Source organism: Anoplophora glabripennis, unplaced genomic scaffold (assembly GCF_000390285.2).
Source record: "Anoplophora glabripennis isolate ALB-LARVAE unplaced genomic scaffold, Agla_2.0 scaffold22, whole genome shotgun sequence".
NCBI classification, from domain to species: domain Eukaryota; kingdom Metazoa; phylum Arthropoda; class Insecta; order Coleoptera; family Cerambycidae; genus Anoplophora; species Anoplophora glabripennis.
Window position 1 is genome coordinate 1,601,017 of NW_019416298.1, and position 16,554 is coordinate 1,617,570.

Here is a 16,554-nt window from a genome sequence, read left to right on the forward strand (position 1 = left end):
TTAACTTATTCGGAAAATTAATTTCGTTACAATTTACATTTTTTATTTTAACTCGTTTAAATCTAAGAACAAACAAATTTAAATTTATTGTTTTATGTTATGTTACCTTCCATTGTTACTTTTTATTATATTCCGACACTGATGGGAATTTAATTTTAAATTAATTTGCAAAATTATTTAGGGGCTGCGTGGGTTAATTCATTTTACATATATTATAAATATAAGTTCAAAAAAAAGTCTTCAAACGCATAGCATTATCACAGAAAACATGTATTACTACTTTATATACGTTTTATGCGCATATTTCCTCAGGAATACCGCACTGGGTAAAACAATATTTCTTTCTAATTTCTGCATTATTTGCGATTATAAATATTAACAATTTGTTATCATTGTAGGCAATTCAGACGCTACCGAAACCTGGAAGAATGAAGAGAACTGCGGTACAACGATGTACGACGACGATAACGACAACGGCACCTTGGAACTAGGAAAAGGAGAAAAATACATTGGCAAGCCCGGGATGGCCCCATGGATAGCTAGGCTTGGGGTTAGTGATGGGCATAATCGACCAATTTTGATAATCGAGTTATCGGTAATCGAGTACTTCTAATAATCGAGTGATCACTCGAGATACGAGATATTGGTCGTTTTCATCTTCATCCCAGCGGCGCACAAATATGTTTGTATTAGTCATATATTACTTATAAGCGTAGCTAAAAAAAAAAGCTCACGCACTTCAAAACCTAACCACTTTTTCGTTTTATTCTAAAAAAAAAGGTTACGCAATCAGTGACTATTTGCAGTATGCACTAACATTTTGGGGTGCAACCGTAGGCTAATAATCACTCGAGTGGTGGGAGTAAACATCTCGAGATATCTCGAGTGATCTCAATAATCGAGTACCACTCGATTTTTCACTCGAAATCTCCCATCACTACTTGGGGTGGTCAACGTCGACACCCAAGAACTATTCTTCCACTCCACTGTGAAGGGTCTCTGATTAGCAGGCAAATTGTGATATCATCGGCTCACTGCGGTACTGCTAACCAAGTGTAAATGATAAATCCACCATTAATTGTAAGTAACACGAATTTAAATGTATCTTTTTAGGGCGAGGTTAGGAGAGAACAACATAGACGAAAACGTTGATTGCAAAGTATCTGTATGTCCTCCACCCTCTCAGGATATCAAGATACGGACTCAGCTTCCCGGTAATCGTTACAACAAGACCAACAGACATGATATATTAGTAATAAATCTGGAAGCACCAGTGGAGTACAATGGTAATTATTGATCTTGACATCAGCACTGTAGATTGTCGAACTATACTGTAAAAAATATAATTTAAGACCTGATTCTATTCGCGAAATTATGGCATACAAAGTAAATCAAATTTATTTAAAGTCGAATTGGATCATAAAACCTGAAAACTTTAAAAAATTATCATCTTTTTTTGATTTGTTCAATTCAGGGCTCAAGCGATTATTCTACTGTTTCAGATTTTGTTCGACCCATTTGTGTTCCTGGAGCAGCGCTGCCAATTAAAGGGCGTATGATTATACCAGGATTCGGTGTGTCACATATGGAAACTAGGGACGACCAAAAGAATGTATTTGTATCTGAAAAAAATTTAACGTTTGTCGAGGCTCGAATTTTAAAGAAACAATAATGCGACGCAGTATACGCCCAGCAGCTGGATGAGGGCCAGTTATGCGTGGGGTATTCGAAAGAAGGTAGGCAACTCTTTCAAAATCATCGGCTACAATCAAATTTTGTTAAAGTTAATGTCGACGTGTGACCTTTTTTCAGTTAAGGCGCCCTGCGTAGGATCTCCAGGGGGGCCCTTGATCGTGTGCGAAAAGGAGAATGGGGAGAAGCGGGCATATCTGATGGGCGTCGCTTCTTACGATCTACAGACGTGCGAATTGGGCGGAATTCGTCCAGTTCCTTACTTTATCTTTTCTTTGCTTGCTACTGCAATCACTGTTGCGGCAATAAAAATAGGTGCGGCAGTTTCATAACAGAAGGAAAAAAGGAAAAAGAAAAAATTAAATGAACAAAAAACAAAATGAATATAAAAATAGAATTGAAAGATGTTATATTCCTTTAATGAATAAAGGGTAAAGGAGAAATTCGTCTCTTGTCTCCGTTACACACAAATACATTTGTGTAAATATTTTTATTGTTAATCTCCGCTAATTTTCGTCTTATCAAGACGTTTTTTTTTCATTTTGTAGGTAATTATCTGTACTTTGAGAAAAAATCTATGCGAAATGGATGCGAGTAATTACCACATCTCCATATCCTGACAAAGTCCAAGCATTTTTTTTTAAATTTGATTGCTTCACGAGTGACCTGGATAGCCCCGATTTTTTTCGGAAATAGCACATAGACCATTGTAAAGTGCACTTTCTAACAAGCTATTTAAGAAAACAACCAAGCATCGACTATATATGCCATTTTAAAGCTCTTAACGAATGCTACCAGCATCAGCATTACCCAAAACGTATCGCGAGGAGGTTGCGTTATGCGCATTGGAAAAATGTCTAAATTTCGATGAAAAATATTGTTGAGATAATTTTGTTGCCTATACAGTTATAATGTCGTTGTTTAATAATAGTATATTACGTAATAAGTGTTGTAAAAAGCATTTTACGCACGAATAGAAAAGCTACGCACGACGCCGCGTAGTATTTAAAGTAGTGGTCGTAGGTAAAGTATAGTACGTAATACGTGGTGTAATGCAATTACGCACTCATAGAATTACGCACTCGCCGCTACGCGGCGTCGTGCGTAACTTTTCCATTCGTGCCTAAAATGCTTTTTACAACACTTATTACGTAATATACTATTACAGTAGTGGTCGTAGGTAAAAATATTAATTTATTTTTTATTAAAAAAAAAATACACATCCAACAGGCGATGCTCAATAATAGGTTATGTAAAGTCTATTAATAAATTATGATAAAAATAAAAAGATAGAAAAGGGAAAGGAATTAAATATAAAACATAGAAACTTTAATATGTTTAAAACATATATTATGGAGAACCTTATATAAAAACACAACGTGGGAAAAAGAGATCTTCTTTTAGACAGGACATGAATGTTGAAACGCTCAAGTAATAAATCCTGTGGAAAACCCTGAGGGATATATAGATACCATACGATCTGGTAAGTATACGGATAGTTTCAGAAAACTCAGTTGCACTATTTGATTAGCATAAATTGTGTACTGTTAATGAAAGACCCTTTTTATTTCTGGACTGTATTTTTTATGTAATCAGGTATAAACAACTTCTGTGAAGTAATTTGATAGGCTTATAGGAGGCGCAGTTCGTAGGTCCTTTTTTTGATATCGGACCCGAAACCGTACTAATTTCATATGACGGTAAACGACTACTAAAGAACTACTGACGCATATTCTAATTTAGAACAAATAAGAGTAATGTATAGTAATCGCAATGTAGAAATATTGACAAAGTCTTTGGATTTCCTTATTATGAAACCCATATTCTTGAATGCAGATGGCAATTATGTCGACATGTTTCGCAAAAGATGACGTCTGAAATGTAACTCCAAAGCCATTTATGCAATGGTGTATTAATTAGTTTATTAATAAGAAATGAGTTTAATAACGTAACTGATTTCATTTAACTTTTTATTAACCCAATTATTATTTTTTAACTTTATACATGGTGTTTGGAAAAGTTGGTACAAAATTTAAGGGGGTGAAAGTAAAGCCAAAAATAGTAAAAAAGTTCTTCTAAACATTGGTCCTCCGGAGCACCGTTACCGAGATGTGGCCCTCCAAATGGGTCTTATCATTTGGATATTTTTTAAAATACCTAACTGTCTTTCGGATTAAGATAACGGAATGAAAATTGTAGGTAATACCAAAAGGGTCTTTAACTGCTATAAGTTTCATCAACATCGGTTATAAATAAGGATCCTGAAGATATCCTTAGCACAAATTTGTACTATTTGGGTAACACTTAAATATAACACCGATAGTACTGAAAAATCCATGATAACAATGAAGAGAAAATCAATTTTTATCCCATAACGTTTAAGGTGGCCTCCCTGTGATACTTACACCAACGTGGTTTCCAGTTTGAAAAATACTTGTGCAATGCCTCTTTAGGTATCGTCTTCAGCACGATTTGCGATTTTGCCATTATCTCATCTACTGTTAAAAAACGGTGTCCTTTGATTATCCCCTTGAGTTTGGGAAATGTTTACTTATTTTTGACGTTTTAATGATTTATTCACTTATTTCAATCAATTTTTTTTCGGAAAGTAAAGCTGCAATATAGATTTAATTTAAGAGAAGTATGTTTTTAATACAGATATAAAATATTCATAAATCAAGGACTGATTATTCTTCCTTACAATTATAACTTTTTATTATAGATTAAGATTGCACTTTTTTTCTCATTGTAAGCGTTTTGATTCCGCAGTATGAAAGAGTGATGGTAACTGAAAAAAATATTCTACTTCTGTTTTTTCATTGGATATGAGATTTATTGTCGTTTAAGTACTTTTTGTATCGTTGTTTTAGTTGCAGTTGCCAATTCTCCTTGTGGTTATACCAGATTGATCCCCATCAATATGTGGAATAATATGTTCTTCTACCTGCAGGAGAATTTGTCTTTGTGTTCCTCCTTTAGGAACAAAACAAATTATTTTTCAATAAAAGTAGTGAAAACAAGCAAAAGATACGATAACTACAATTTTTAGTCAATTGGAGATCTACGATAATATTAGTGGATAAAAAATATTTTATTTTCGACTTGTTGTCAATAACAATAAATCTTTTTGTTATAAGTGACTGAAAGTAAAATCCAATTGTATAGTTTCTTCATTCCAAGTCATTGTTCTTGTTGTTTAGTAAATGTAAGGAAAACCTAAAAAAAAAACGATATTATTATTCAATAGGTCCCCGGTTAAAATAGAAATAATTGGATAGCCTCTTTTTCTTCTACGAAACTATAATTGCTGAAAGATACTGAATCCTTATTTTAGAGTAATTTTTAACACAATTAGATGATGAGTTGCAAGTAGGTTACTTTCAACGAGTTGGGGCAACCGAGCATTCCTACTGCAAGATCAACAATTCAATTTTTAGGAGAGTACTACTTTTAAAACGGTATTGCGTAACATCGAAGAATTAGAAGCATCAATTATTCGGGAAATTAAAAATATAACAGAATAACAACTGAAATCCGTACATGAAAATATGCACAGGAAAATTTGTGCATGGTTAGTAAAGGACACAATTTTGAACATAGGTATATAATGTCAATGTAAATATTTAATCAAATCTGTAACCTCTACAACCCTTCCACTGGGGTTTAGGATTTTTTCTTTGCTGACAGTGACAATCGTGCAATATTGGTTGCCTATGCCCAATGGTCACAGTGGTTTGTAATCATTTATGAAGGCTTTGTACATTCTTCTCTATAATATCTTATTAAAATAATAAAAGTGCTCTGGATGTCGGGGATATACCTGTTCAAGGCTGCTCTGTCCAAGGGAGTAATCCTCTAGATTATAGTCGCCTTTCTTTGCCCTCTCCAGAATACCAAACATCTGAGACAGAGGTATCGATAAATCTTTGATGTAATAAAAAAGCATTTCCTCATGCTTCTCTTTGAGAACGGCCGTGGAAAATTGTGATGTTACAAACATTTCTATGGACCCTAAATCACCAGAGGACAGAGCTTCAGTCGACTTCTTTAGCTTGATGATGAGTTGGTAGCCCTTCGCGAACTTGTTCTTCAGATGTTGGGATGAACCCAAACACTTGAACTGTCCATTCACCATGATGGCTAATCTGGTGCACAGAGCTTCGCATTCTTCCATGCTATGTGAAGTGAGAACCAAGCATTTGCCGCTGTCACGGACTTTACAAAGGGCATTCCACAAATTCCGCCTTGTCACGGGGTCTATTCCTAGAAAGTAAAATGAGAGATTTGTCATTATTAAAAGCTACAGTACCTTCAAAATTAGTTGTTTGCATCTACTTGCTCCCCTTTCGCTTTACCTGTCGTGGGTTCGTCAAAATAAAGCACAGTTGGATTTCCTATGATGGCGAGAGCTGTGCTCAATTTCTTCTTATTTCCTCCACTGAGCTTCTTCACTTGTTTCTTCAGGTGTGGTGTGAAGTCAAACTCTCTCGCCAATGTATCCGCTAAAGGTCTACAGGCGCTATATTTGATTCCTCTCAACAAAGCAAATATTACTATTGTTTCTTGAGCAGTCAGATCACCCAAAAGAGCATCAAATTGGGGACAGTATCCCATACACTTTTGGGCACTCTTTAACTGTCGTTTTATACTGTACCCATTTACAAAACCGTCACCATAAGTGATTCTTGTCTCTCCGGTCATCATCATGAACGTGGTGGTTTTGCCGGCACCGTTAACTCCTAGCAAGCCGAAGCATTCATTGTTTCGCACTCCCAAACACAAAGAGTTTACGGCCAATAACTTCTTATAGACTTTTGTGAGATCACGTAATATAAGAGTGTAGCTGAGAAGTTCCTCCCTATTAGCATGTTTGATAATGCTTCTCTCTTCTGCTACGTCGTTGTCTTCTTTCTTAAATGTTACTCCTTGCAGAGGGTGACGTTTATTCCCTTTTATGCAGTAAAATAACATCAAGAACAGTTTGGACTCGATCATTATGATGATCAAGAAGAAAGTTAACCCCGCCATACATAAGTAACATATATTTCTACCAATTCCTGGTGATTTCCACATGAAAACGCTGTTATCGACGTCTAGAATAAGAGATACAATAAAAATAATTACTTTATTTATAGTAGGATCATATTCGATGCAAAGTAATAAATCATTGCCTGTCAAGGGCTCCAGTGCCATACGCTTTTTAAGGGTTATAGAAATTAAATAATTTCTTTATACATTATGAAGGGACGAAGGGATCAGTTAACGTCTGGCACCCTTGTTCCTACAAAAATTCCTTTATTCTCATAAACTATTTATTTTAAATGTAACTTATTATAAATCCAATTTTTTTTTTAATTTCGACATATGTACTACATTTTACCTCTGTACGCGCCACTGTTGTTTACTTGTTTTTTGGAGGCACTCTCTGTTTTACGATCAAGCTTGCCAGGTTAGTATTTGACGTATAACTGACCACTTCGTACACTCGATGCACCTGGGCGACTACAGCGAGAACACAGTGCGTATGCAGCGGTATTTCAGATTTAACATTTAATTTCATTTTAAATTTGAAATGGTTCATCTTACGCCTCCTAAAAACGATTTTCCTTTGATAAAAGACCGGCAACTTTTTGCTCTACTTTGCATCGAATATGATCCTACTTTAGGAGAGACATGTTATTTGCTTGGAGTTATTATTATAACAGCCAAATAACACAAACTTATGTATATACGTATTTTTGTTGAATTCGCCTTTTGTATAATATAATCTATTATATGATGTTTTAATTACATTTTTGTTTGAAATCCTCTCTCTCTGATTGTTTTATATGTCATATTCTAAATTCAACTTTATTTTATGTACTATCTCAATTTCAAATGCCTCCTTCACTCCTATCGGTTGACTTCTGTCGAAACACATACTATTTTTCGTTTTACATTCTCCACAAACTTAATTTTGATATTTTATATAACTGGCCTTCCCCTTTATTATTTAGATTGCTAGGTTCATTTTATCACAATATATTCACAATCTAATCGTCTGTTTAGTTAATTATGGCTTAACCGAAAGCGAAAGTACTTGCATAAAATTTTATGTATGTCGACTAACTTACCTGAACAGTAATTTAGTAGTTCTGGATTACAGAAACCACTTACACACTGTTGACATATCCTCTTATAAGTTTGAAATTTATAGATTTCCTTCAGTCCATGCGTAACACAAAAATGAGGAATAATAAGAAAAATCCCCTGAAGAATTTCTCCTAACGACTTCATTGCAAGTGCTACAGATTGAATAATATTTGCGGTCATTAGTCCTACAAGAAAAAAAGGCAAAATTAAGGTAGAAATTATTATCATAATATACAATGTATGCTAAACTTGACACACTACCATTACATACTGATGTACACTGTACATAATTTGAAATTACTCAAAAATCATATACAGTTGTTTTTCAACACGGGTGTAAATATTGAGTGTACTATTTACAAAAAATTGGGTAATACTTTTTCACAAGTGGACATTATACAAGGTGTTTTTAAAATAGGGTTCCATACTTCTGTTGCGTTTGTAACTCATTAAAATAAGCCAAAAAGTTCCTATTAACATGTGCCCTAAAACGCACCCTTAGGAAGTTATATGCCCCGAAAAGGGCTCAAACAAAACTGTTTTTTTTTCTGTTACTGACAAAACGGTCTCAAATAAATAGAAAAATATTTATGGGACTTACATAACTTTTTACGTTAAATAACTTTAAACCATTTTTCGACATGCAAATCATATGCATCCCATTTAGGTTGGCGAAGGGGGTTTTCGGCCCGTGATTTTTTTATTTCAATTTTTTTACAATTTTCTCTACAGATTTATAATATATTAACAATTTTACGTAAAAAATATTATCTTTGTCTAAATCGATATTTCCAATGGTTTTCGAGTAAATTGAGTTTGAAAATTACTCTGCTCTTTAAGTTATTAGGCCAAAAATTACAAAAATCTATTTACTATGGCAAATAAAAGACTGACGTTGCCACAACGCTTAACAATTTAAGTTATTGATAAACTGTCAATTGAGCTTTGTAGTGTTTAATTTATTTATTAAATGATCGTATCCTTCATAACTGCAATTTATTTGAAAAAAAAAAAAACAGTTTTGTTTGAGCCCTTTTAAGGGCATATAACTTCCTAAGGGTGCGTTTTAGGGCACATGTTAATAGGAATTTTTTAGCTTATTTTAATGAGTTATAAACGCAGCAGAAGTTTGGAACCCTATTTTAGAAACACCCTGTATGTATTATATGTAGCCCCATGAATGAAATCTACCTTTTGTACACTCAGGTAAGCACTTTTACTGAATTTGTTGAGACGTTTGTAAGTGACGTTTACAAATTAGCGATCGGGATACGGTTGGTAATGTAATGTGGACTTTTAAAAATCATATTTATTAAAGACAAGATTAAAATTATAATTTGAACGATTATTAAAATTTATTGGGGCAATAGGATACGGGTTTAGAACAAGGTTCTCTTCTGATGACATTATAGTTGCTGCACATTTTGTAATAAAATAACTCTGCGATATTACTTTCTGTCATCGTAGAATTTCCTCTGGAATTTCCATGTAAAATCTTGTTTGAAAATTGATTTTTATTTTTCACGGAGTCTTCGATATATCCCTCAGCTACAGAGGGCGAACGCCACCCACCATGCCTTTTAGGGCCTAAAATATCTACTCCTTGGTTTGCCAGAACAGTGGCAGAACTCCTTCGGAATGCGTGTCCGGTATAAGTTGAGGGATTCGGTAATTTTAACCACTGTGCAATTTCATTGGGCCAACTTCCTATGGTACTATTTCTTCTCACTACGTGGTTTGTTAGATTTTCATCTCGCATTGCCAAGAATATGTGAGTTGACTTCGCCTCTTTTGGTCGAAGATTTTTTTTTGTTACTTCTCAATAAATATTTGGTCTCACAGTAACTAAAGCCAAAACTTTTTCAAGTACAACTTCTTTGCTTCACATATTTTAAAAATATTACATTTTTTAGTTTTAATGAAATCGTTTGAGCGTGCAATTAGACATTTTGGAAATCTCGACTTAGTCTCGATCTCCAAACATATCCTCAAACAGTAAAGAACACTCACCGTTTTTTGATAAACCCTTTAGTTCAAAACTGTAGTTCATATAACAAACTGATTTTTTTTTAAATCACCAATCGAAAGAAATGTGTCATATCCTTACCTATAATTAAATAAATTGCTGCCAAATTTATGTATCCTGATGTAGGATGTTGAAATAAGTTTGACAGTAAGTACGTAATGGGTAAGAATCCGAAGCCAAACACAACGAAGAGTGTAAATAAATGACCTGAAATAGAAAGAAATAAATCTTAAAATGATTACTCTAATGATGACGATAATAACCTTGGTTTTGACCCAGAAGTTAATCTTAGGGGTTAATTGGAGGTCAAGTTGAGAATTTCAAAGACGTATATCGGAACTTGGGCCTAGGGGCCCTCTGAAGGTCAAATCAGCACATTTTATGGCAAAGGTTGATTCATTTTTGTGAAAAATTCCGTACAAACTACCGCGGTCATGATTCAGGGTCTAATTGGGAGTCTGACCTTGAGCCGTGGGGTCAAATTTAGGAGCAAGTAAGCTTCAACTAATAACAGTGATTAATTAAATTACCAGCATTATTTTATTTAGCTGTAGTTTATTTTGAAATTTGGAAAAAATCGCTTAGTATAAAAAGAGTTATTTCAGAATATTCTGTTCATAAATTAATATAGCGTCAAATGAATTTGTGCCATAACTTTTCCGACTGAAACTACCCTTTATTTTTTAACCATAATTTTTCGAGCCATTTCGGTTTTCCCCTTTCGAAGGCAATACTGAGGTCGCCGTCGTTAGGTGGTTATTTAATATTGAATTAATTTTTTCATACCTAGTTGTGAAAAGGTTTTGAATCCTTCCACTTGAAAACAGGCAATGGTAGCCAACATAATAAAACAAATCAATGCGAATGTTAATAAGTCCCATATTAATGTGGCTAACCAGAATACCAGCACATTTGCTCCAGAAATCATCTGTTGGTGTTTGAACTTGGACACCCTTTCTCTTATTATAAAAATTATATAATACGTAGATATAAAAGCCAGGGAAACTCCTTGAATGTCTAATAGCATACCTGCGTTATCTTCACTAGTGAGACGAAGTGCCTGAAAATATTTGTTTCTTATTAATTTAATTCCTTAACATATTTACGACTAATTGTAAGTAAAATCATTTATAACTAATAAGTCGATGTAAAATACCATACGTCGGTATGAAAACGTTGAAACAAAATAGGTGTGTGTGAAAATCGCATGTCAATTTAAATCCATTTCTCTGGAGTCTGGAACAATACATTAATAACTGATTCTTTAGTAAATATCTAGATACCAACATTTTAAAAAAAATTGTATAAAAATTGGTCTCGTTAAACACCTTGGCCATTTCTGTGGTTATAAAATATTATAATTATGAAAGTATTGGTTTTATTATTTAAGTCTTACTTTTTTATCGAGGTCGTAAGGTATCGGATGATTTATGAACTGTATCGAACATTCTTTACAATCCAATGCTTTCTTGAATGCAGCGTTTAACACAAGTGCCAACGAGATTCCAGCAGAGTGATAGGCATCATTGAACCAAGCAGTTATGTGGTCCTTATTTCCTTCCTTGTCGAAAGTAGCTGCCACAATATAGTTTGCCCGAACTTGAAGAGGGGAATCCTTGATCTGAAAAGTTTTAATATGCTTTCTTTACAGTTTGATTTCAACGATTCAACTTCATAATATCAGATTTGATTTTTAATTTTATTTATATCTTTGCTTTGGTGTGAAATTTTCTTACATGTGTGTGTATAAATTATTCGGAAACATTTCTGGATATAAAGTCATAAAAACTGATTTTGGAGGTTTTCGAGAAAAAAAAAAAAATCGATTTATTGCATGGCGTAATCCTGTTTCAATAATTTGAAAAATAGCAGAAATTATGCACTCAGCTTTTTTTGTATCAAATTTATTAATATATTCCTATCGAATGGTCAGTGAATCAGGAACTGTACAGGCTGGTTCATTTTAGATGGGAATTCAGGGTATTTCAGAAACTACTAAAGATATGATAAATCTAACACCACGTTCTCAAGCTCGATTTTCATGGCAAACTCGACTGTCAAATCAGAAATTTGCTATCTTCATTTGTTTCTGAGTTACAGGGCGTTTCTCATTATTGTGACACTTTTAAATATGTCTGTTGTTGTTGTTGTTATCTCAGCTGTTAAATAAGGTAGAGTTAAAGAGAAAACTGCTCAAGACTAATTCTATGGCGTAGAATTGAATGCCGGTATTAGATTTTAGTAGATCTTAAGATTTCGGAGTTATGACCCAAAGTTATATTTTTTTAAATGGAAATCGCAGCTGACCATGGCCTAAAAAAATAGAGATTTTTTTCCGCTTTTCAGCAATATATCACATGCTATAGTTATTTTCACAAACACGGGAGATACGGGGTGTTTTATATATAAATTATATATTTTTTTCCTTTTTAATATGACCGGCTATGAAAATACAGATAAAACTATAATTCTTACTTTTACAAAAGTCATATCTGTTGTAAAAATATTTATTTTAAATGCACAACATATACTAGTGTGATAATATAATACTAACGAAATTTTAGGAGATAGGTGGATAGGAATAAACGGACCGATCAGATGGGTTACCTGATTTGAGTCCGTTCGACTTTTTCCTTTGGGGTTTTCTAAAAGACAATATATTTAAAATTACTTTTAATAATATTTCAAATATACCTACATTTAATTAATGCTACCCGAAGCGTTGCCAGAAGATGCATGAAATGTGTGACAGTTCAGGGACGGCAATTTAAACATTTAGCTATCATTTTTGAAAGTTTTTATTGATGTAGGTACTTACTATTGTTTAATTTACGTTTAATATTGTAACTTCATTTGAAGTGGAATAAAAATTTGAAAACTCTGTCTTTTCTTATCTGTAATATATATTTTAAATAAACGTCATATTTTTACAACAGATATGACTTTTGTAAAGTAAGAATTATAGTTTTGTATGTATTTCCATAGCCAGCCATATTAAAATGTAAAAAAGGATCGAATTTATATATAAAACACCCCGTATCTCCTGTGTTTGGAAAAATAACTATAGCATGTGGTATATTCCTGAAAAGCAAAAAAAAATCTCCATTTTTTTTAGGTCATAACCAGCTACGATTTCCATTTAAAAAATTATAACTTTGGGTCATAACTCCGGAATCTTAAGATCTACTAAAAATCTAATACCGGCATTCAATTCTACGCCAAAGAATTAGTCTTGAGCAGTTTTCACTTTAATTCTAACTTATTTAACAGCTGAGATGTGCCAATTTAATATTTCTGAAATGAAAATGATAAGCTACGTTGCAAATTTTTAGAAAATTCTCATGACGAAAATATGTGAAACCATTTTTGTTCTAAATCTTTATTGATGTTGTTCTATGTTCCAACACAGTATATTCACTATTTCACTATATTACACTTTTACTATAAAACTTACCAGGTCTAAAACTTTTCCCGATAATTTTTCTGTATTCTTATAGCTATAACTGTTCCTCTTCAAATAATCCAAATACGTTTCTAGATATATGGAATTTGATAAATCTTCCACCAATACGACCGGATTCTTAAAGGCTCTTAAATCCAAATGAGCCGGTGATAATACAGCGTCTTCTTTCCCAAAGCTCATGGCAGGTAAGGCGAATACAATTGCAATGATTATCTGGATCAGGAACAGGCGCCAAGACCGACATGTAGTCAGGTACCTCTTCATGAACATGGCTTGGAACTGGTTGCCCACGAGGTTTAAACCGCCAGTAAAATGGGGACGCGTTTGAGTGATCACTGAAATAGAAAAATAATATTTCAGTGAATTAAATATTGAGATCTTTTTTAACAAACGACAGTCCTATCTCGTACCATTTTTCATGTATAGAGTTATATTTTTTATTTTCGAAGTCATATTTGAGTCATATTCGAGATTCGGGTCCGAGATAGTAATATTTATCAATGACATACAATGGTTAAGGAAATGTGTTGATTATAGTACGAAAGGGTTTTTTTATAGTCTTATTCTTTAGTTCTTATCAATAATACAAAGATTATTTTTTTTCCTCAGTCTTCAGGAGTGTATCCCTCCGATGGATGGGCGAAAACCAAGTCCATCAGAAGTTAATTGTTGGTTTAAAAGAGATCGTGTTATATTGCATGTATGAATGACTGCCTTTTGCGCAATGGTGTAAATATTCTGATCTAAACTGATTTGAGAGAAAAAATAAGTATCTGTGAGTTCTGCTTCACAGTTTGGGCATAGTGGAGAAGTCCTGTGACCTCTTAGGAGATGTACTGATATCAGGTATGTCCTACTCTTCAGGGCTGAATAACTGGTTGTTCTCTTCTAGTTAATTTTAATGGAGATTGCCATTTTTGTAACATTGGGATAGATCTTAAGGTAAGTAGTTTCTCCATCGCTACACATATTTTGCCACTTCTAATTTCAGCATTCACATCTTTGTCTCCGATTGGAATTCCAAGATCTGTTTCGTTTTTGTTTGCTGCTGTCTGCTTTTTCATTTCGTGGAATTCCTACATGGGTTAGTGTAAAAATGAATGTGCTTCCTTATGTGAATGTGTCAATGATGGTAGTAGTGTGATCTACGTGTTATACGAATGGGTAGTCTTCCTGTAGGAGCCCGATTTTCGGGGTGGCCAAAAATAACGTCAAACTGTAGTCTCAACCCTCTACTGAAGACTATGCTAATTGGTGTTCTTCCAGTAGTTTCATGAACTACTGACAGATAGATTTATACAAAAAGAGTTTGATGTTCGTTAACGGTGATTCTTTAGGGTCGAACTAAATCTCTTCACCATGCCGTTTGTGTACGGATGGAGAGATGTTAAGAACAGTCTGAAAGTCTTCACTAAGTTTCTTTGTATCCTCTAAAATTAATAATCCTCAAAATCCCGTTTCTGCCACCAATTTCTATCAAAAACTGTTTTTATACAACAGCAAATAAATTTATTAGGATGTAGGGTTTGCAATCCCGCATTCCGCGTTACAGCATTCCAGCAATTTCCCGCATGTCAATGAGACCTGCGGAATTCCCGCATTTGTGCGGTAATTCCCGCGCGGGAAATTTTTGAATAGAACACGTCCATTTAGCGACATAGGGCATGGCGCGCGCGAGCGCCCCGTTTGGTTTGCGTGCGCATCCCGTTCCCCTGTGATAGCATCGATCAATCGAGTGAATGATTAAAATCGGCAGATCTTTGCATCATTCAAACAAATTCCTTGATTCGTTTGTTTATTTTCGAGAAAAAAAGTGTTTACAAAGTAAAATTTTATATATAACTAATAGTTTTGTCTTCTTGTATGTTACTTTAATTATACTATACTGCCCTACTTCGGAAAAAGACCGTATATGCAGTTTTGTGACAAATTGAGAAAATTACATTTTTGAAATCAATATCACATTATACATTACCCATCTATAAATATCAAAAAGTATCGTTTTTGTTTCTTTAAATTTAAAATTTGGTACATTTTAAATTTCTATTATTGTCACTTAGCAGACTTATGTACATGTATTTCATTAAGAGGTACATAGTATAAACGCCGTATGTGACCACATACGGCTTTCTTCTCTAGCAGAAGCGTTGAAATACGATGTTTTAAACAAATTAAATTCGTATGTGTTTACATGCGTTGTTTTAAATTAAACAACAATTAAATATTATTTGCAACACAATATATTAAAAATTAGTAAAAAACTCTGTAAGAACATCCAAAATATCAAGTATAGGATGTACATGTTTTGGTTCTTCTATTAATTTCTGTTGAAAATGTAGCACATACGGCATTTTTACCTAGCAAAATCTTAAATTTATTAAGACAAAACAACATTTTCGACGCCGTTTTTATTGAAATTGCAATGTTTTCTAACATTCTTCAAATACATTAAAAAATATTTGTTTTCCGTTTGCCGTTACCGTTACCGAAAAATCAAGTTATTACCTTAATTAGTAAATGAATGACAGCCAAATGAAGTATGCCTAATATCTCTTTGCAATTTTCTCTAAACTGTCATATTCCGAAATATATTATCGATGTATCTAGCAAATATTTTTTTAGAAATTGTTACTAAACGATTAAATTACTAACCTAACCTAGATGTTTATAAATTTAGTAATTTAACAGCACCAAGTACGTTAAGTAACTAGAGACATAATAATATCTATGTAAAAATAACAAAAGTATTATATTATTGATGTGTTGATTTCTGTTGATTCTTAGTGAATAAACATAGTTGTTAATCTATATAATGCTTATCTGTTGATTTTTAAATACCAAGAATTATTTATATTTCATTTGATTAAATATAAACATTTCACAATAATAGCATTATTATTTTCATATATAAATATATTTTTAAATCTCTCACGAGAATTACAGCGGGATCCCGCTGTAAAGGCGAATTTACCGCAAATTTCCAGCTGGAAAAAAAAACTGCGGGATTGCAAACCCTATTAGGATGTGATATAAACCAGTTTTAAACTGCCAAACCTATAAAAAAAATCACTTACAGTATTGAAAACGGAGAAAAAAATGGTGTTATAAAGCCAAATCTTTGAATGAACTCCTTTTAGTCTATAAAACCTATTTTTGGTGTAACTGATTATTTGATTAATTTTTAAATTTTCTCACAACAAGCAAAATGCACAAACAGGAAGAAAACTCTTTATTACTATTA

The 16,554-nt window shown here is 33.4% G+C and overlaps 1 protein-coding gene across 1 annotated transcript in view; it reads right to left on the reverse strand.

Moving 5' to 3' along the window:
• Positions 1-4,767: 4,767 nt before the first annotated feature.
• Positions 4,768-16,554, reverse strand: part of LOC108917262 (ATP-binding cassette sub-family A member 3-like) — a 41,475-nt gene continuing 29,688 nt past the window's right edge. Inside the window, exons 11-18 of the mRNA XM_018723767.1 lie at positions 13,305-13,648; positions 11,247-11,471; positions 10,880-10,910; positions 9,932-10,057; positions 7,806-8,009; positions 6,048-6,785; positions 5,513-5,955; positions 4,768-4,908 (exon numbers count right to left, since the gene is read on the reverse strand). Of these exons, the coding sequence (XP_018579283.1) occupies positions 4,873-4,908; positions 5,513-5,955; positions 6,048-6,785; positions 7,806-8,009; positions 9,932-10,057; positions 10,880-10,910; positions 11,247-11,471; positions 13,305-13,648 (2,147 nt within the window). The 3' untranslated portion in view covers positions 4,768-4,872. The remainder of the gene's footprint in view (positions 4,909-5,512; positions 5,956-6,047; positions 6,786-7,805; positions 8,010-9,931; positions 10,058-10,879; positions 10,911-11,246; positions 11,472-13,304; positions 13,649-16,554) is intronic.